This window comes from Salvelinus fontinalis, chromosome 28, assembly GCF_029448725.1.
Source record: "Salvelinus fontinalis isolate EN_2023a chromosome 28, ASM2944872v1, whole genome shotgun sequence".
Lineage (NCBI taxonomy): Eukaryota > Metazoa > Chordata > Actinopteri > Salmoniformes > Salmonidae > Salvelinus > Salvelinus fontinalis.
This window is the reverse complement of record NC_074692.1, coordinates 26,389,493-26,412,241: the sequence shown is the minus strand read 5'-3', so window position 1 is coordinate 26,412,241 and position 22,749 is coordinate 26,389,493. Positions and strand designations below refer to the sequence as shown.

The window sequence follows — 22,749 nt, the reverse complement described above, 5'->3', positions numbered from 1 at the left end:
AAGAAATCAGCCAGTAGTAAGGGAAGCTGATGAAGAAACGGAACCAGGCTCCTGCAGCTCCTCCCCAGACTATGCTTTACTCAGTATGTGGCCTCAGGGGGATGTAAAATACAACACTGTCATTAACAGTTCTTTCCCTTATAAAAGGAGCAAAATCAGCTGGAAGTATAATTATACCACTCCTCCTGTAATCTGCCACCTTGCCTACTGCTCCACCAGACACAACCTGGAGAAAGGGAGGGAGGAGGTGTGGGAGGGGGGGTTGTGTCGCATGTCGACTGTCAGATATGGGGTAAGGAAAAGGAGAAGAAAAAAAACATGACAGAAAACCAAATTAGTGAGTGTGTTGGAGCTGGGAGCCCCAGAAGCAAGGCTCAGGGGCTCAGACGGGGAAAAAATGGTGGTTTCGTTGAGTGATTAGAAGATGATCGGCAGAACATGACCTACTTACTAACTTTGTGTATGGCTTCGCGAACCACACACTTATGTGGAGGGGATATGATTGGCTCTGGTGAGTTTCTGGATGGGGGAAAGCCAAAGATAACTGTAGTATTATCATCTTGTGTGGTTACTTTGTAACCTTAACTAAGGCCTTGCTGCGAACCACTGAACCGTGGCATGGCAACAAAAGTTACAGCCTGCATTACAGCTGAAGATATTCAGATGTTAGGCCTTCAAATGAAAAATGAATAAAGTATCACCTAACACCCTTAAAAGGCAATGAGCCAGGGTTTAAGTACCTTTAAAATGAGCTAAGGAAGTGTTGTAGGAGGTGTGAGATTCGCAGAGAGCGAGGCGACGGACAAAAAGAGATGAGAAAAGCGCTAGATTCAAATGAGAGACTGCAAAAAGGCAGGCAGGCGAAGGCAAGTGATGTTCATTTTTCCGCCCCTGAAGTCCCAATGCTGGAATCCACCAGGGCCATAAAATAAACATTTTATCAGTGGTGTTAATGTGTCAGCCCCAGGCTCACCTTCATTCCAGGCTTTGTTTACGCGGTGGTGGAGCTCTCGGTGGTGGGAGCTCTCGGTGGTGGGAGCTCTCGGGGTTCAGCGAGGCCCACGGGTCTTTAGTCTCACAGTAGAGGAGGTTTACACTGCTCTCAGCTCTGCTCCAAATCAAATCAAATGCTATTCATCACATGCTTCATAAACAACAGGTGTAGACTAATAGTGAAATGCTTATTTATGGGCCCTTCCCAACAATGCAGAGAGAAAGAAAATAGAGAAATAGTAAAAAGGGTGCAAAAAGGGTCAATGCAGATAGTTCTGATAGCTATTTGGTTAACTATTCCACTAACTATTTAGCAGACTTATGCATTGGGGGTAGAAGCTGTTCAGGGTCCTGACTTGGTGCATCGGTAGCAGAGTCCTTCCTCTGACACAAGCCTGCAACTATCTGTTGCATAGCGCCTTTTGTTCTTCCTCTCTCAGTAAGATTTGGCCATCACAGGTATGTTTCCTGCTTGTTTCCTGAAACAATCATTAGGGCACACGGGAGACAGACTAGGCGGAGAGAGGATTTCAACAGCTAGGCACAGCAGTGCAGTAAGATGTTTTCACATGTGTGAATGGAGCAGAGAAAAAGTCAAGACAAGATGCGTGTCTCTTGAAAGAGGGCCTCAAAATCACAAAGATCTATATTTTATACCAGATCTAAAATGGTTTCCGGTGGATACCTGGAGTGGACGGATATGTGTCTGTCTGTGTGTCTCTACCTTTGACTAATATTTCAGTAGTCATGCTGAATTAATTACCTGCAGCGGTGTAAAAAATTACCATGATTTATTATGTTCCCTTCAGTGTATAATCAAGTTGGATGCTAGAGAGAGTGATCCTCTGTAGCTCAGTTGGTAGAGTATGGAACATGGTTCTTGTAATGCCAGGATTGTTGGTTCGATTCTCTAGACCACCCATGAGTGAAACATTTACAGTATGCACACATTACTTTTATCCAAGTTGCTTTGGACAAGTGTCTACTAAATGGCATATGTTATATATACCGTTTTCAGAGAGACAGAAAAAGAGAAAGAGAGTGAAAGCGAGAGCGAGAAAGACAGAGGGGAAGGGAAATGAAAGGGAAAAGGAGAGGAAGAAAGAAAGAATGATAGAGCCGGTGCCATTTTGAATACAAATACACCCCTCTTTGGTGACATAGTAAGGCCAAGCCCTTTAGTCATATCGATCTGCACATACTAATCTGCTTCTGTGCCAGATGACAGCAGGAAGGTTAGTGATCCTGGTTAGAAAAGTTAGCCTCACAGCCTCTCCACCAAGATGGCCACTGATTAGCTTTTAATGTGGCCTCTGAGCTTTGAGCTGGGAGGAGAGGAGGCAGAGAGAAAGAGCCAGGGCTGATTACATGAATGCCTCTGACTGACAAAGTGAAGTTATTCACAACCCACAGGAGGCTACTCTCTCCGCTCTCTCTCACATTTCTCTCCCCCTCCCCCTCTTTCTCTCACTCTCTCCCCTCTCTGTCCTTCATTTCCCTCCCCGGTGAGAATGCAGCCAGAAATCACTCCCCAGACAGATGGATGTTTGAAATGGGAGGTTTAATTTATGATCAGGTTTAGGGTTGGATAATGATATCGAGCATTGTAATTTCCTGATGCAAATGGTGTGTTATAATGGGCTATGAAAGCCATAGTAAATCTAGGAGAATGGCCAAACACCCAGATCCTTCATTACACAGCTTATTAAAGCATTCAAGTCTGCATTCAGAGATTTTAGAAATGAAAGTAGCATGTAATTGGGCCTTGATTGCAGTGTATGTAATATATGAGTAGAATTATCACTTTATTTGTCTAGAGCGCCCATATACACTGTGTACAAAATATTAGGAACACCTTCCCTTTCAATGACAGACTGACAAGGTGAATCCAGGTGAAAGCTATGATCTCTTACTGATTTCATTTGTTAAATCTACTTCAATCAGTGCTGATGAAGGAGAGAAGATGGGTTAAAGACAGATTTTTAAGCCTTGAGACATGGATTGTGTATGTGTGCCATTCAGAGGATAAATGGGCAAGACAAAATCCTTAAGTGTCTTTGAACTGGATATGGTAGTAGGTACCAGGCGCACCAGTTTGTGCAAAGAACTGCAACGCTGCTGGATATTTCAGGCTCAACAGTTTCCCATGCGTATCAAGAATGGTTCACCACCAAAAGGACATCCAGACATCTTGACACAACTGTGGGAAGCATTGGAGTCAACATGGGCCAGCATCCCTGTGGAACACTTTCGACACCTTCTACACCATGCCCCGACGAATTGAAGCTGTTCTGAGGGAAAAAGGGGAGGTGCAACTCAATATTAGGAAGGTGTAAGTTAATGGGGAATGCCAGCGGTATACAAATCCTGAGAGCATCGTCACTTAGTTACTGAACATTATGGACAGACCTTTCTCTTAAATTGGGCCAAGTTGGTGGGGGGGCATCAACCAAGAAAAACAAATACATATTTACCCTATACCCCTGGGGCCTGTGTGTTTCAGTGTGACATAAACATGGTTGATCGTAACACTGAGATTCATTTAATAATCTATTAGATCTACATAGAGCCTTGTACATTCTCTAAAATGAGTTCTACTTTAACAGTGGTTTGGATTGAGAAAGGGCTGAAATGAACCATTAATGTCACCTCTAGAGAAAAATGCCACAGGGCCAAAATCACAGCCCTCTAGGTCATTCTAAGTTGTTTTTCAATCACTAATATCAATTCCATTCGAAAAGCCATATGCGGGTATGCAGTGATGCCGAACTCCCCAACTCTTGCACAAAACCTTAGGCGCAAAGCCAAGTGGGCAAAAGCAATTAAGAGTTCATTTAGAACAAGCGAACTATGCCGGCGGTTTCTGAGGCCAGGCCTGCACTAATTCACCATGTCGCCTTTTTATTCAAATGACCTCTCCCAGAGTACCTTTTGTGTTGGCGGATTTTAAATGGCATCTCCACCCCTCCACCATAGGGGCTGTGCAGTCATTGGAAAGGGGATTTTCTGTCCACCGCCATTCAGCGTGCCGGGCACCCAGAAGCCTAAAGCCTTTATCTGGAGCAAATGATTGATGTGTTGTGGGCCCTGCTGTGGTTAACAGCCATTTTTATCTGTTGCTAGTGGCAACAGCCAGGCTCCCCCGGCGAGAGGGGAGCAGCAGGCCCCTGCTCTGAAGCAGGCCCGCACACAGGCATAATCAAATAGGGTTTTCATCCCGGACAGCCCTTCTTGAGCGCCACTGACAGACAACACCTCACTAGAGGGGTGGACAATGTCAGGGCTCCAACCCTATCCTGCTGGGCCATTGGTTTATTTGACTAATTTTCACAATGTGCAGGGGCCGCTGGTACGTAGCGAGACACCTGCAAGACGATGGAAACTGTGGCCGAACAGAGGGGGTCTGGGATGGGGGAGTTTCAAGGTGAGACAGGGGAGACAAATATACTGTGGACAAAGATAGAGAGAGAGTGAAAGACAGAGAGATACAGAGAGAGAGCAATAGAGAGAGAGCGAGAGAGTTTTAATGTAGGGGAAAAAGAGAGGGCCTTCCTCAGCTCATAGGGTGTATTGGTGGGTAATATGTGATGTTACATTCACTGAGAAAGATATACATTTTTATAGTAAAATCACATTAAATATGTTGTATAATTTCCCCTCAATTTCCTTCTTTGGCTTTTATAACAATCGGTTTATTTAACATATAATCCGATGAATCATGTTGTTTAGTTAAATAAACCATGAAGCTTTTTAATAGAGCTTATTATGTATTTGATAAAGATCTTTTGTCTTTAAACCTTGCTTGTCAGACAAGGACATTTATTTGGAACAAAGCGGAGGTCATGAATGCCAAATCAATTAAATGAGGTTGTTTTAGAAACGCACAGATGACTTTGCGAATGTTATGTTTGAGTGTAGACTCATCTAGCATAAAATACGATTAAATAAACCGGAGCAGGGTAATACCCAACAGGTGTGTCTGTGAGCTATAAACACTCCAGCTCAACCTAGACATCCCAGCTAAGGTTGTAACCTCCAGCATACTGATAAACCCTCCCAAAAACGTACAGTATCAGCATTCCAACTGCAGCTCAGTGCAAGGTCTATCTACAATCATTGTGAATAGTCTGAAAAGACGGACCCTAGGCAACACAGTGACACTATTGGCACAGAGGAACTACGCCAACGCCAACGTCATTAATTTATCCACTTGAATAAAATACAAACTGGTATACCAGCAAGACGGAAATCAGAGGTCATTTTTAATGAGTGCATTTCACAGGTGGCTAGTTTGCATCAACTACATTTCTTTATTTAACTAGCCAAGAACAAATTCTTATTTACAATGACGGCCTAGGAACAGTGGGTTAACTGCCTTGTTCAGGGGCAGAACGACAGATTTTTACCTTGTCAGCTCGGGGATTCGATCTAGCAACCTTTCGGTTTGGGAAACACTAACCTAGTCACTGTGTTACCAAGTGTCGGGTTTTCAAGACTGCATTGTGAAGGGGGGAAAACAAGAGTTGGGCCTTCAGTGGATCAGTGGCTTCGGCTGGAGGAAGCTCAATCGCTTCCTCTGGGTGAAAAGGAGCTGTTTTTTATTTTCGTAAACTGTCTTCCTCTGTTCTGTTTCAAGCCTGCAGAGGATATTGGAGGGGCAGATCGCCACATCGTGATATTTTTACATTTCTCTCCGTCTCTTAAAGCCTATCTCGCCGAGCAAGGCACAGAGGAGGACTGGAGGTTTTTATTGAGGGCCCCAGAGAGAAAGATAAATCACCAGAAAGACTTAGGGACAGGGGCCATTTCCTTCTCCTCTCCCCTGTAAAAACAAGCAGGTAGTGAACAGCTGAGGAAATGGGCCAGATATTGTCTCCCAAACGTGTGACACTATAATAAAGCCATAGGAACACAGAAGAGAGGAGAGGGAAACAGGACTTGAAACTATTCCACATCCACTTTTACCTCAGACTGATAGTGGTGCTCAGTGGTTGTGCTGTATATTACCTGTTATCAGCGGTCGAGTTTAATACAGATTAGTGTAAGGAGTCGGATGTGTACAGCTCATGTATGCTAATGGGAAACTAGCCATATTGTACGTTAATACATGCTAACATGTACCTATAAATATGATGTTCCAACAATATATCATGTTTTACAACTAAACCTATGGCTTCAGTCCTCCTACAGCTCCAATTCCGTATGTGTCTACATCTGAACGTCTTCTTTTACGTCTCAAATGAACCTCTCTGATAAACAGCCTGGCAGGCATGCAACGTCAGAGACATATGTCAGTGGAAACAGCGGAGGCGTTATCTCCTATAGAAGTGGAAAACAAACTGTCAAGAGAGATTGGGGTTTTGACCTCTTAGTGCCTTGTGACAGATAAAACCACCCCCCACCTACCCGCCACCCCTCTCTTTCCTCCAGCCACAACACCTCCCGTTGGCTGCGTTCGTTTCTCCCTCTCTCCGACAGGCCCCTGGGGGTTCCGAGGCCCCATTTCAGAGGCCAGAGCACCTGCTGATAAGGGCCCCTGTGCGGCCCCAGAGGCCAGAGTTGAGCGCACTCTGAGAGAGCTGACCCTCTGAATCATTCTGCCCACAAGCAGCCCAGAGGGCAGCACCATCAGATAGGACAATGTGAGACTTCCTGCCCCTGTGCACTTTCTTGCTTTTTCTTGCTTCCCTCCCTCCCTCCCTCCTTTTCTACTTCCCTCTCTCTCGATCTTTGTTGATCTTACTCTCTCTCTCTTCTCTCACCCTCCCCCTGCCTCGCTATCCGTGAAGAACAGATAAAGACAGAGGGCCTTCTCCTTCCTTCCTTCCCTCCACCAGACTCAAACTGACAGCTCAAGCGAAAGGGCTTCAGCAGCTTCCGGGAGGTCTTGTTTGTTTTCATCTCTGTGAGAGTATGCAGCCATGAGGGAATAGGAATGGGACATGTTCCATTTACACGCAGCAGTAGCACCATAAGGACCCACACAGATCAATGTCTTTTAACTTAAGCTTTGTTTGGCTCTTTAAACGCTACCTCAGCAGATACTCTTCCCCTGATTAGCAGTGACAAACCATTTATAGATGTTGTTCATTTGTTTGATAACACTGAAGCTACAATAAGAATTGCCATGACACTCACAGGCAGGTCTAGTGTTGTAACGGGAGATAAGGCTCTCTATAAATTAGCCCTTTCATGTACACGCTTAGAAAACCGGGTTCCAATAGGTTATTTGGCTGTCACCATAGGATAATCCTTTTTGGTTCCACGTAGAAGCCCTTTTGGTTCCAGGTAGAACTCTTTTGGGTTCCATGTACAACCCTCTGTGGAAAGGGTTATACGTGGAACTCAAAAGGGTTCTACCTGGAACCAAGAATGGTTCTTCAAAGACTTCTCCTATGGGGACAGCCAAAGAACCATTTTAGGTTCTAGTGTAGAGGACCGCATGGACAACTAGAAAGACACGACTGCCTCTATCAAGCCTCATCATTAAAGCAATACTCATCAGCTTTCTGCAAATAATGATAAGTGAAAAGGTTCATTAGGTTTGAAAAACACACATACTGGTGTGTAGTCTGCAAAATATACTTTTAAATGGGAAAAATAGTTTCCTAGTGACACTAAGTGAACCAGTGTACATTATAAAAGGAATGGGCTGACAAGATTTTTTTATAAACATTTTCACTTTGCATAAGAACACATTCTACATTTTCAATTCAACGGTAACGAAAGTAGGAGTTATATTTCCCCTATTCATAAGATAGGCCTACATAATAACAGCTATGATATGGGTTTTCTAAAAGGATAAGGTAGTATATTATATTATATGTATAGTGGGAAAATTACTTTTGTGTATCAATGCAGGCACTCACTTTAAAAAAAAGGCTTTTAAGCATAATGTCTGACAACTGAATCAAATGACTAGATGGCAGGCAGTTGGAGGAAGACACTTCCTCTAACACTTAAACTGCTAAACCACTGAATGGCTGCCTGCCTGCCTGGCCTGACATGATGGATGTCAATAAACAGGCACATTTACCCAAGGTAGAGCAAGACACTCTATGGAGCCCTGGTCAAAAGTAATGCACTACGTAGGGAATAGGGTGCCATTTGGGGCTCATGTCTTCCCTTCCTTCTTACAATTTAACCAGTCATTCAAGATTAATGTCCCTAATTTCATGATTTCTCCATTACTCTATTTAACATAATAAAAGTATCGAGCGGCAGAGCCATAAAGAGGGCCGTTGGAGATTGTAATTCTGCCGTAAAAGTCATGAAGCATGAAAATGTCACTTACCGAGTAGCCCCGGCCTGACAGCGAGTGAGTGGAGCTCTGTAGAGAGAGAGGAGAACAGGGTTGACCTTTAGGGGCCATGAGCCAGCCGCTGACACAGAAATGATGAGGCCGCTATAGTTTAATATCAATATTCATGTTAACCTTCTGTCTCCCATGTTTTCGGAGTGAACAACAGCTCAGATGAATACAGTATACCACTACATAAATATACCATTCCATTGCATCACCCGTAACAACCCATCTTTCATTGATTTGTGTAAAAATGATTTAGTGAAGTGGGATAACATTTACAGTATAAGTAATGGGGTTTAGTTCAGGGTCAGAGTTGAGTTTTGTATGCATGTATGGACAATATTGAGCGATTTCAGTGACAACAGAAATTGTATTTGTATTACATTATACTGAATTTGTATTAGGATATTGAATTTGAATTTAATATTATTTAATTTCTGCACTTTTTTAAATCATTGAATTCATAAATGTAACTTGTATTTCATGATTTGAAACTGAATTGAATGAATATTGCATTCAGTTTTCAAATTCAATATCAAGTTAATTGAATATTCAAATTCAATATATATTCAGTTTCAAAATAGTAGATATTGCTTACATTTTCTGTGTATCAAGTTAACCAACTATAATTGAAAGTTGATCAATGCATTCAAATGCAGATCTCTAAATGTAGATTCTAAACCAGAGACAACATCCTGGTACTTTATCCAGCCAGGAAATGTAGAGAAGAACAGATAGAATGAAACACTCTCTGTGGTAAAAAGAAGCTTCTTGCAGTTTCTGAAGCCAATGTGAATGGTTTAATGTATTGTCTTCCTATGAATTTGTCACTAGCATTTTAACTGTTTTTTGGCTATACGCTATTATGACCCCATTTCTGAAAGCCTAGACTCTCTGGAACATGGGCGTGCCTTCTGTTCCCCTCACAGGGCGCGCAGGACATGTTAGAACGTAGTGTCACAAAAAACGCAATTTGCCCCAATAAGAAAATAGTTTAATAGTCCCGTCAAAGCCCTTCTAAGGATAGCCTTTCCACTCCCAATTTAATCGTGCTCTTGTGACTGACTGGGTTCGCAGGACTGTGTTAGCCCACAGCTAAAGCCCATAGGGATGAGTTCAGGAAGCTAACAAGTCTTCAAGTCTCCAGTAAAGTTACTCATCAAAAGAGCGTGGTTCATCGAACCTTCTCGGTTACATTTCAACCCCCTTTGACCGCATACCCAGAGATCACGGCACCAATATAACTGACTGGGTTCAAATCCGGCCTACTGCACAACAACACTTTCTGTGGCAAACAGAAGCAGCAGGATCTGTGCATCCCATTTAATGAGAGTGCAACAGAGGTAGTTTGGTGATCCATGCATGTGAGGAGCAACCTGAGACCTGAAGACGTGTTAGTTTGACTGACGGGGTTCTAACTCAGGTCTCCTGTACGCCAGACAAGGCAACGTTTCAGGTCTCAGACAAGATACCCAGAGTCTAATCTTTCAGGATTGGGGTCAAAATAGTTGAAATGAAGTGAAACATGCCACATTGGCTTCAGAAAAGGCCCGAAGCGTGGGTTTACCACAGAGAGCCGTGCTCCTCTACCTTCCACGATGTTGTCTCTGGTTTTGAATCTGAATTTAAAGAACTGAATTTGAAAACTCAATCTGAATGCATCTGAGAAGTTTAATATATGAAACTTTGATAAACGTGAAATGATAGTTTGGAAACTTGATACACAGTAAATTGATGCAGTATCTACCACATTGAAACTGAATATATAAATATTGAATATGAATATTCCATTAAATTACATTTTTTTACTGAATTTAACATTCATTCAATTCAGTTTCAAATCATGAAATACAATTTCAATTTATGAATTCAATGATTCAATTTGTGCATTACAAAATAAAAAAATCTTAAATTCAAATTCAATATCCTAATATAAATTCAAAATTATGGAATTCAAATACAATTTCTGTTGGTACTGAAATCGCTCCATTGGACAAACCCAATAATGGTTGTCATTGGTTGTCTCATTCACTTATATATAATGTCAAATACACTGATACTATATAATAACCCTGTCATGTGTATGCTGACATAGTGTGCTCGCTTCTGTTGATAGACGAGGCCTCTGACAGGGAGAGTCCATCTCGCTCTCTTTTTATCTCTCTCTCCGTCACTCACTCAGGTCACAGTCAGAATACCAATCTCCAAATCTCCCTCTCCTTCCTCTCCTTCCACTTTCCCCCCTTTATTCCTCCATTTCGATTGGCAATTTGCAGTCTCAGGAGGGGACTTTCCTGCTAGACCAATTTTGTCCATAGTACCTCCAATCCCTCCATCTCTCCATCCCTCCCTCCCACACCTTCCTCTGCGCTTTAGCCCTCATCAGTGCCTCTGTGCCTTCTGAATCACAGTCTCAACCCCACTGTGACAATTAGGGAGGTGTCCTACTGTGAACCGGAAAGTCAGCTCTGCGGGAATCAAAAGACTATTCCCTCTCCATTCACCCCTCCTGTCCCCACCGCCTGAGATAGAGGGAGGGAGAATGAGGGGTAGAGGTGGAGGGCAGAGGGGCAAGGCCAGCCATATATGTGGACACAAAGGGGCAAAAGCGAACAACGTATGTGTAGTGTGTGTGTGAGTGAATGTGCATGCGTGCATAATGTGTGTGTGCATGTTTGTGTGACTCAGAAACAGGAGGCCAAGGCCATTTGGAATTAGCCTTACTATGCAGGGTTCATTCAAGTTGGAGCGTTTGGAGTAGAAAGAGAGGCTTATTTAAATGATAATGAGGGACAATCCATTGGATTTAGTCTTGGTGAAGAGAAGAGGGGAAGAATCCATTAAAGCAGGCAGTGGTTCATAAGCCATGGGGCTGGGATTCAGCTAAACACTCTCTCTTAAAAGCCATTATACATGGCTCTCAATGGATTTCTGAAGCGCTTAGGACTTCAAAAGGATTTAAGAACCTGCCCCAGAGAGGCAGCAGTGAGGTGGGGGAGGATAGGGGGAAGTCGGGGGGGTGTGGAGGACGCTGGCTGCGTTTTAGGGTTAACTAAACAGCCCCGGAGAACAGAAATGTTGCTAAATTCGCCCCTTAATCCTCTCCCCATTTCCACGCCCCCTCTCCCGGACCCTCAAAGCCACGGCGATAAGCAGGGCGGGGCCTGGCAGTTGGTTTTCCTACGGGCCAGACTATTGGTTTTTGGGGTGCGGAAACTGAAATGGGCCAATCGGGGCTCGGCAGAGTGTGAAGTGTGTGTGTGTGTGTGTGTGTGTGTGTGTGTGTGTGTGTGCGTGTGCGTGTGCGTGTGCGTGTGTGTGTGTGTGTGTGTGTGTGTGTGTGTGTGTGTGTGTGTGTCTGTGTGTGTAAAAACGGGGACAGCTTCCAGCATGCAGCCAGCAGCAGGCCTCCGAGCTCTCCAGCAGGAGTGGGTGGCTGGGCGGGTGAGACCCCAGCAGTACTGCCATCCTCTCTCCCCCTGCTACAGTCTCTCTCCCAAACAACCCCCCCATTGCACACTAACACAGAAGCACAGAAAATCTCCCTCCACATTTCCCTAATCCCTGCCTGTGCGACAGCTTTCTGCCGTAGACCAGCTGAATCAGGGGCTGGTCCAACAACACAAAATCCATTTGGCTAATGAATCACGGCTACAGCACAGTACATAATTAGTTAAGAACTCTTATAGCCTGGGACCACTTTGGTGTAAGAATCAAATATGAGTTATGCATTTAATGAAAATGACTGTTTGTTCTCTCACAGTGCAGAGGCAGTAGTTGAAAAAAGAAAACAGTGATAGGAAATCCTTCCTCTCCAGCAGTGGCCAGACAGGTCTCGCCCTGAGTGGGCCCAGCTCTGCTCAGAGACCCTATCTGTGGTTTAAAGAGATGGATAGCTAGGGATGGATGGCATTGCTACAGCGATCAGCGTCTTTGCACTATCTCTTTGGCAGGAGATTAGAGAGACATGCCATATCTAACACCGTCGACGATTACAGCATGCAATTTGAACAGTTCCCCCGCTCCTCCTCCCCGTACCCCCATCACCCTTCACTGTCGCATTTGCCTGTCAGAACTGTCATCCGCCAGCACCCTTTTATCTGCCGAACCAGGCACTTTCTCCTGACTTTTTCATTAAAAAACAGCCCAAATTCATGAGGAATGGCAGGGGAGAGAGAGAGAGAGAGAGAGAGAGAGAGAGAGAGAGAGAGAGAGAGAGAGAGAGAGAGAGAGAGAGAGAGAGAGAGAGAGAGAGAGAGAGAGAGAGAGAGAGAGAGAAAGAGAGAGAAAAAGAGAGAAAAATAGAGAGCGAGAAGGCTTAGAAAAGGAGGGAAAAGGGAAAATATCATGTGAATGGGGTGGGGGAGTGTTTTTTTCTCTCTCTCCACATCTCTAGATTTTCTTTGGGAATTCTGAATAGCTTGAAAAACGCATTTAGTTCATTCAAATCTTTTCTCTCCATCATTTTTCCTCGATCACTTCTTTGACTGTAGAAGTTGCACCCCCCCACCCTTACATCCTCCAGCTAAATTAACTGTCTGATTGAATTTAGGAGGTTTGGGAGGCCTGGTTGACAGGCATTAGTTAGGAAGCATATTCTACATTGATTTAAAATGACCCGCTTGGGGATTTTGCATAAATTCGTATTACTTTTCCTGTATCTAAATTGCATTATCTCATCCCTGGCGCCAACCGACACCCTAGCTGCCTCCGTTTTCTATACCACCCACTCGTCTTTTAAATGTGCTAGCATATGGCCACACACACGGCAGTCATTGGAAAGACCTTTAACGCGTTGCTGTCCTGGTCGACGAGGGTCAGCTACCACCTAGTGGAACAGCTGTAGGTCACATCTACAAAACCATAGCAGGCTTTGAATGTCGCAGGGCATCTAGGCTGCGTCCCAAATCCCTATGGGGTCATATAGGCCCTGGTCAAAAGTAGTGCACTATATAGGGAATATGGTGTAATTTGGGATGCAATCCTAGTGTGATGGCTGTGTGTCTGTGTGGCTTGGCTAATAGTTTTCTGCTTGTCGCTGTTGATCAGGACGGTTTTCTATTGCATGGGGATTTATGACGTGTGAGTCTGGTCCAGTATGAGCTGCTCCACCAGCTACCCTCTCACTGCTGCTTCTCCCTCTCCTCCTCAGGGCCCCACAGCCCTGGACTAGGTAACTAGATAGCCTGCTGCTGGTCTGGTCTCCTGTTAGGAGGTCTGGAGGGTCTGGGGGAGATACAGCCCTAATCAACCACGTTGTAACAAGGTAGGTAGCCATATTGTATTTTTTTTATTAACTCATGATGTGGCATGTATTGATATATTCAGCTAATGGTTTGCTTTTCTGGTTATTGCAAAACAGTTTACTTTGGCCATAGCATATTTGGAGGATTGTCCGGGATACATAACAATGTAGCCAGGAGGGTCTGATGGTCTCAGGGTCTGATGGTCTCCGGGTCTTATGGTCTCGGGGTCTGATGGTCTCGGGGTCTGATTGTCTCGGGGTCTGATTGTCTCGGTGTCTGATTGTCTTGGGGTCTTATGGTCTCAGGGTCTTATGGTCTCGGGGTCTGATGGTCTCGGGGTCTTATGGTCTCGGGGTCTGATGGTCTCGGGGTCTGATGGTCTCGGGGTCTTATGGTCTCGGGGTCTTATGGTCTCGGGGTCTGATGGTCTCAGGGTCTGATGGTCTCGGGGTCTTATGGCCTCGGGGTCTGATGGTCTCGGGGTCTTATGGTCTCGGGGTCTTATGGTCTCGGGGTCTTATGGTCTCGGGGTCTTATGGTCTCGGGGTCTTATGGTCTCGGGGTCTTATGGTCTCGGGGTCTTATGGTCTCGGGGTCTGATGGTATCAGGGTCTGATGGTAGGCTTGGACGGTATCCAGATTTGAATATTGTCATACTGTCCTTGTCTCATCCTGTGATTTACAGTATTACCGGCATAGCACATAAGAAAAGCCCATTGGGTTTATTTGACTAAAATGCTAACACAATTAGCACAAAATAATAGCGAAATCACATAGAAGCTGTTAGCTAAATGCTAAGGAGTTTTTTAAAAATTGCAAAGACAGGCAAATCCAGCTCATAAGGTTATACAAGTATAGCTATTAGCTACCAAATTTTATTTTCGGTGAGTGTGGACATCTACAAGCAACCGGGAACGAGAGAAATTGTGCAAATGAACAAAATTGTGATGCAGGCTTTTCTGAAGGAAGAGCAGCATGTGTACATGGAGCAGAGGAAAATAAATATATTAGTAAGAAGCACATGCAAAAAATGGCAGCTGTACAGACAACTCATTTAGAGCTCTTTGACTTCTGTCAAAAAGCCATTATAAGATATATGATGGTAAACATTTAGTAATGAATTGCATACAAGTGTAACTTCCTCACCTCATGTCTGCAGCACAACATAGACTGATAGATATAGAACACTGTGGACTCACCTGCACCTGCCGTCTCCCGTTGTGCTGTTTACAAACAAACACCTGAATGACTCTGTTCTTAGGAACTACAGTAAGCTTCATGTAAAATAATGTGACAGGTGAAATGAAGAATACAACCTGCTTTATCTCCTAACATATTGCACAAGTTGACTGCAGGTATTAACTTCAAAAGTAGCTCCAAATATTAAAATATATTGAAAAACTTCAAATAAATACTGTTGACCGTATTAAAGGTATTGAAAAACCATCTGTGGCTTTTTCCAAATACCCCGGTATACGATATATACGGTATACCTCCCAAGCCTATCTGGGGGTCTAATGGTCTGGGGGGTAGGACTAGCGGGTCTCTCTTACCTCACTGAGGTGCCCTTTAGATGTGCTCCTGTTGGGTCTGTTGATCTCCTGCATGGCCTCATCCTCATCCAGCCTCACCGGGCGCACCTGCAGGGCCTTGGTCTAGAGGAAAGAAACAGAGGAAGAAGCATTCGTTATTATACAGTAGAAAAATAGTATGTTGTGTATTATAATGCATTATGAAGAGGGTATCCATAGAAAGTGTTACCAAACATTTTTCATAGAATAGAGACAAAGTATAGCTTTAGTAAGACTCGAGACCAACTTGATACCCCATAAAACTACACAACAACTCCAAGATACAACACAACCCAAACTCCATGTGTAATCACATTTGGCATCATGTGGTCCATTCACACTATGGGAACCCATCCATAACACAAAGGCAAACTGGTGGCCCCATGTCTCAGTATCAGTTCATAGTTTGAATGTATGCAAAGCACCACTGCCAGTAGCCAAAATGTCTGCCTGAAAGTAATGACTTTCACATTGATGCAACACCTGTATACAAGAACAATCTGCAGTTTATTGTTTACAATCTGCACATAGCGGATATGCCCAGTGGTACACCACTGAATGATGAAGTTGCTTCTTTGGGTCTGCCAACTTGAGAGCATGTGTTGTTTGGTAGGGGCTAGACAGACAAGCCATGAGAGGAGCATTGGCTTGGCAGCGACCCATATTCCTAGGACAGATGGGAGGCAGCCACACTGCCACAGTCAGTCGAGGAGGAGGTAGGTGATAAGAGATAGGAGGTAGCCAACCCCACCGCAGGAGCACTTCATCCTATCAGCCCTCTACAAGCCCCTCTCTGAGGACAATAGGGACGGCTGATGGCTGCCTGTGGGGTGTAATCCATTTGACTAGCAGCCTGCTCTGGTCCCTGGTGGCGTAGCATGCGGTGGCTAGCCTTGGTCTCCAGATCTCCACTGTCATTTAAACACATCACTGCTACAATTAACCTTTCCCTGTAAATATCAATTATGGCCCCCGGCAGGGTAGAATTAAAAGGGTCATCAGCTAATCTGACAGGTCCTGTACTGAGGCGGCGTGGCGGAGGCATTGCCACCTGGCTGAGAGAGAGAAAGAGAGGCAGGAGGCTGGCCTGGCTGTTTGTCTGCCCTTCTGTATGTCTGCCCAGCGACCAGTGACTAGAAGCAACAAGCCAAATAGACACAATTCCTCTCTAATTACCCTGCCTGGTGAGGCCCCGGTCAGGCCAGATGAGGCCTGCTGATTGGATGAAAGGTGCTAGCATGGTGTTGAGGTCAGCAGTGACAGCCCGGCAGAGCCTATTCCCCCTCAGGAAACTAAAAAGATTTGGCATGGGTGCTGAGATCCTCAAAAGGTTCTACAGCTGCAACATCAAGAGCATCCTGACCGGTTGCATCACTGCCTGGTACGACAATTGCTCGGCCTCTGACCGCAAGGCACTACAGAGGGTAGTGCGTACGGCCCAATACATCACTGGGGCCAAGCTGCCTGCCATCCAGGACCTCTACACCAGGCGGTGTCAGAGGAAATTAACCTAAAATTGTCAAAGACCCCAGCCACCCCAGTCATAGACTGTTCTCTCTACTACCGCATGGAAAGCAGTACCGGAGTGCCAAGTCTAGGACAAAAAGGCTTCTCAACAGTGTTTACCCCCAAGCCATAAGACTTCTGAACAGGTAACCAATGGTTACCTAGACTATTTACATTGTGTGCCCCCCCCCCCCCCCCCAACCCCTCTTTTACGCTGCTGCTACTCTCTGTTTATCATATATGCATAGTCCCTTTAACTATACATCCATGTACATACTACCTCAATTGGCCCGACCAACCAGTGCTCCCGCACATTGGCTAACCGGGCTATCTGCATTGTGTCCCACCTCCCGCCAACCCCTCCTTTTACGCTTCTGCTACTCTCTGTTCATCATTTATGCATAGTCACTTTAACCATACCTACATGTACATACTACCTCAATAAGACTGACTAAACGGTGTCTGTATATAGCCTTGCTACTCTTATTTTCAAATGTCTCTTTACTGTTGTTCCATTTCTTTACTTACCTACACACACACATACCTTTTTTTCACACCATTCGTTAGAGCCTGTAAGTAAGCATGTCACTGTAAGGTATTGTTGTATTCGGCGCACGTGACAAATACACTTTGATTTGATTTGAATGGCAGAATGCTACGGCAACATACTGCAATCAGGGTGCAGACAGACAGGAAGGAACGAAGGAAGGAGAGTGAGACCCTGTAGGTGGTCGTAATCAGGTGTCTGCCATCATACAACGCTCACTCTTTCTCTACCTCTTTCTGTCTCTCCATTTCTCTATCTCTGCATCTCTCTCACTGGCTGTCAAGCTAACCATTCCTTGAATCTCAAAATGGATGGCAGGCTTTATGATTTTTACTTTTGTTAGGGAGAGCAGCACAAAGAACCCAGCCCACTTCCAGACAACGGGTGGGAGGGAGGGAGGGAGGGAGGGGGAGAGAGAGAGAGAGAGAGGAGTTAGGTTCACGTCATCTTGTCAAGTCAAGTGCACTTCACTGAGAGCCAGGGAGACAGTCAGGCCCTCTGATTACTTTGTTTACCAAGCATCAGCGCTGACAAATCTCCCAGCCAAAGTGTTAACACCCACTCCAGCAGGTCCTGTAGTGGTGGATCCTCAGTCAGCAATCACATTGATTATTGATCAGAGCAGAGGGGCTAATAAGGTATCAAGCTTAACGATGCTGCCTGCCTGCCTGCCTGCCTGCCTGCCTGCCTGTTAGGAGGCTCTCTAACCTATTGTTCAGCAGGACGGGAGGAATTGATTCAGGCTTACATTCACCGCGTGTGATAGAGACTGCCGGCCCTGTTGGCCATGTCAGACTGTGATTAAGGGTGTGTTTAGTTCAGGTCCAAGTAGAGGCTTTAAACGGTTGAGATCTATCAGTATCGCTTTCATTTGTAATTTTTTTTATTTTACTAAGGGCATGTCTGAAGTGGCAGCCTATTCCCTATGTAGTGTACCACTACATAGAGAATAATTTAGTGGAAGACTACATAGAGAATACGGTGGCATTTGGGACACTAATTGTTCTCTCACTAGCACTGAAGGGCAAGGCTACATTACAGAGGACTTGTGGGCGGAGCTATAGGTCTCATCTGAGATCTGATTGGCCAATCCTGTGACAAAGATCAAGGTCAACATGGCTCCCTGAAGCACTGAAGGATCATGGGAAGTCTTTTAAACGCACTCTGGGTAACGCTAGGGGGAATAGCTCTCTAAAGGGCCATGTTTTAGACAACGTGGAGAATTGCCAGGCGCAGCACGGGCAAGGTTAAACAGGTTGAGTTCAAGCGGCAGCGAGTGGTTCTCTGCTCCCCATTGAAAGCGCTCCACAGAAATAAAAAAACTACACAAGTAACGTGTGTGTTGTACATGAATAATGCACTGGAAATTAGGCCCATTAGTCTGGGTATTGAACATGTCTGTTGTGCGGAGAGACTCTCTCTGGAGGCTCTGCTCTGTGCTCTTTAATTAGCTTCAAAGGGCCCTCTAGCATCTTAATTTTTCCCAAGTTGAGTAGCTGCTGACTGCCGATTTGAGCCTGCTCATTTACACTGAACTGAACTGCAGGGGTTTATAAAAGAAAGGGAAAAAAACTAAGAACAAACCACGCTTGTTGTGACATTAATAAAAACAGCAGTGTTTCAGTGAGTCTGACATAGTCCATTCACGCTAGGCTAAGCTACTGTAGGCTAGGTTAATCCGCCTCTCCCCCATGTCGATCAATCTGCAGTCAGCCACCCGCCGGCAGGGAGGCAGGCAGGGAGCTGGTGGCTGCTGGGGATGCTTTGTTGTCATGCTCTTTCTTCTCACCTTGCAGGGCAGCCATTTCAGGGCATCCGCGTCAGAAGGGTCTCCACAGTCCTGCTCCAATTAGAAAGCTTTCAGCCCCTCAGCACCTCTCCCTCTCTCTCCTCATTCTCTTCTCCCCGGCCTTTCTTCACCTGTCAGCTGTAGTCTGGGAGGTTGTGCTTCAGCCTCATCCCAGTGTCAGTCCTTATTACCCTCCAGACCTGGACATCATCCTGGCTGTTTCTCTACCTTCAGCTCCTCTCTTCACAGCTCCTCTCTGCTGGCCATGCTACGGTCGGCAGGGTGGGCAAAAGGAGATGCAGGGGAGGAATAGGGCATTTGCCAGGATACAGATCCTTCCTCTAATTTGTTCTGAAAAGTGTCCTGCGCAAAGGACCCTCACCCTCATTAACCCAACGAGACGCAGTGAGGGAGAAAGACTCTGCTGCTGGAGGCGGGGAGGAGAGGAGGGAGGGGGAGGTGGCGTGGCCCAGCCCAACAATGCTGTGCATCAGGCAGGCAGCAGCAGAGAGAGGCACCTCAGTGCCGCAGAGCACCGGCTCAATCTATCTGTTCATTATTCCCTGCCAGGCTGGGGCACAGACAAGTGCACTTTAGGGCCACAGGCCAAATTGATTCATCTGCCTTCATTTTCTTCAGGCTCAGAAGTGGCAGCTGCTCGGAGGCAGGGGAAGGAAGGAGAGCGAGTGGTACTGGAGTTCCTGGCTTTGTTCCTCCTCAGCTGAGCAGCCCCCGACACGTCGCTTCTGCCTCCTCCTCCTCTCACACCCCCCACCCCTCCTCCTTCAACATTACATCCACCTCCCTCCCTCCTACTGCAATGGTAACAGCCACAACACTCAAAGTCCCAGGCCAAAAATTTGCCCAAGGACAAAGTAGTGGACTTACTACAGGTCCCAGTGTATCCATTACGTGTCTTAATCATGTATTATTCATCCACCTCATAATAAATGACCACATAAAAAGGGTACGCATAAGCTCCCATAACTCTCTCTGGATGCAGTGCAGTCAGTCAGGAAGGACTACATCATATTTGCGAGTATAACAAATATGAGCTTGTGAAATTGCAACAAGATGGCGTTTCTATTCTTGGCAGTGACACCGGGATAAGAGAAGACAGTCACTCGCCAGATTAAAATAACACTGACAGAATACACAAATGAGCTGTAGCACATAAACAAATGAACAAGAACAACCCACCAGCCAGTATGTGTTAGTGTGAGGATTATATAAGTAGGAGGCCTCCTCCCTCCTCCTCCTCCTCCCACCTCCCCCTCCTACTCCTCCACCACACAGTAACAAACAAGTCAACCTTAAAAACCACAAACGCCCATAGCCCTAATTCAGCGTTCCCCCTCAGGAGAGATCGGAGTCCCACTGGCCCTGTCTGTAGCAGATGAACAGTAGAGTGGAGCCGGGCTCCCCTTGGCCCCCTCATCTCATCCCTGCAGCGCTCTCCAATCACTCTCACCATATGTCTCCTGGGGGAGAGAGGGGAGCTAAGAGAGGAGAGAGCCCAGAGGGAGGGGAGGCACACCTGAACATGGACTCATCCCTCATGACCTCTCCCAGGGGCCTTAAGCTCTCCCCGAACACCTCCCACCCTACCCCCAACCCCCAGCAACCTCTCTGCCCCTCCCAACTCTGCCCCGCTCACCTGCCAGGGTCATTAAAAAACAGTGTCTGCCCTGCACTGATAACCACACAGCCCCTAAGGACGCACACACGCACACTCCTTATCCCAGGGAAGCATTTATCAGTACTACTAACAACAACAATTGGCCAATGATGTTGAAATGGTAGTAATGATATTAGAAACGAGAGCAATCCTCAGAATTTCTCTCTCTCGCTCTCGTAAAATACACAGGCTTTGATTCCTACATACATTATTAGTGTTGAAAGTAGGAGCGTGTTTTGCAAATGGTTACGCATGCTAATGATATACATTCAAATCATTCACTTCACTTTGTGGTGTGTTGTTGTTTCTATTTGAAGCTCAGCTTAATTATTTGCAAGTCAAAGTTCCCTCAACTTAAAACAAATTGAACATTCAAAGAGAGAAATCACTAAATAAACAGCTGACCTCTGGGTGTGACAGCATTACCCTATACCTTCAATGGTTGAGATATGTTTTCTGACATTTTTCTTCTTCTTACATTTTGTGTTGTTATTTTTGGACTGTATTTGGCATTGGATTCTTGATTAATATTGTTATTGTACTGCATTGTAGAGGAGAGTTAGCAAGCAAGCACTGTACCGTGTGCACGAGACCAATAAACTTTGATTCGCTTTTGATTTGATGTTTTAGAAAGACAGAAAGACAGGTATTCTCTGATGTAGTTTGTTTTCTATATGATTAGATATCTTCATAGAGAAGATGATAGCAGCAGGCTATTAGAGAGGATCTACAAATAGAACATTTTAAATATACAGTCACTACCATGCATAACGCAGTAGAAAATGTCACATCTAGAAAAGATGCCAAATGTATACGAGACACACTCATTAGAGTGGGTTGGTTGTATAGATACTGTCTCTATCTATCTACATGACCAAAAGTATGTGGACACCTACTCTTGTGCCTTCCATTCAGCCACAAGAGCATTAGTGAGGTCAGGCATTGATGATGGGCAATTAGGCCTGGCTTGCGTTCCAATTCATCACAAAGATGTTCGATGGGGTTCTGTATAGATCTCGCCTTCTGCACGGGGGCACTGTCATGCTGAAACAGAAAAGAGCCTCCCCCAAACTGTTGCCACAAAGTTGGAAGCACAGAATCGTCTAGAATGTCATTGTATGTTGTAGCGTTAAGATTTCCCTTCACTTGAACTAAGGGGCCTAGCCCGAACAATGAAAAACAACACCAGAACATTATTTCTCCTCCACCAAACATTACAGTTGTCACTATGCATTCGGCAGGTAATGTTCACCTTGCATCTGCCAAACGCGGAATGAGGGAGAGCTCGGTTTGTTGTTTTGAAAGATTATTGAAAAGTTTCTTAGTAGCTAGCTACCTTTTGAGTTTGGATCCCGTGACATGGTTGGCATCAGTTGCTGGGTCTAATGAGCTATTTGGCATAGCAGCTAGCTTGGTTTTCTTGAGGGCTTGATCGCAGCCTGCGACGGGGTTAGCCATTGTGGCTGGGACCGTGGATTGTCCTGGTCTTGTGGCTGTCTAGATTCCTGCTGTTTGTTGTTGTTTTCAATCTTCCCTGCGACCTGGCCTGTCTGGAACTGTGAGGAGTAACAGTGTAGCCTACGTTGCTACCATGACAAAGACCAAAGCCAGCAGGAGTACCGTTGAGGACAGTGGTGTCTCTCTATCACATGTGAAGGATCTTTTAAATGAACAAAAATAGTTCTAAAAGCAGTTGTTACAACAACAAGAAAATAGCTTCAAGTGTTGTGTCCAAATATTAAGTCAACTAATTAAAGAATGAACGACCTGACCAGTGAGGTCCAGGACCTGAAGAAGAGTTTGCAGTTCTCCCCGGGTCGGCTCGATGAGTTTAAACAGGAGAACGGCAAGATGCCAGCAATCTGTAAGTCATTGAGAGAGGACATCAGTTTTGCATGTGAATCCATGATAACAATGACAGAGAAATCACATTATCTTGAGGGGCAATCAAGGCAGAACAACATGGATGTGGACAGAATTGCAAAATCTCTTAGGACAAAGTGAGGAAAATATTCTTGGAGAAACTGAAGATGGATCACAGGCAGATTGAGGTGGAGCGCGCCCACAGAACTGGAAAACACACCACCAGCCCAGGCCCAGGCTGATAGTGGTC

At 45.2% G+C, this 22,749-nt stretch overlaps 1 protein-coding gene across 10 annotated transcripts in view; it reads right to left on the bottom strand.

The window, feature by feature from the left end:
- Positions 1–22,749, bottom strand: part of LOC129826514 (autism susceptibility gene 2 protein-like) — a 472,035-nt gene that overhangs the window by 255,774 nt on the left and 193,512 nt on the right. For 9 of the 10 annotated variants that reach the window (XM_055887324.1, XM_055887330.1, XM_055887332.1 and 6 more), the window contains exons 3-4: positions 15,099–15,200; positions 8,288–8,323 (exon numbers count right to left, since the gene is read on the bottom strand). In XM_055887324.1, coding sequence (XP_055743299.1) covers positions 8,288–8,323; positions 15,099–15,200 — 138 coding nt within the window. The remainder of the gene's footprint in view (positions 1–8,287; positions 8,324–15,098; positions 15,201–22,749) is intronic. The other variant, XM_055887328.1, reaches the window with a different exon arrangement.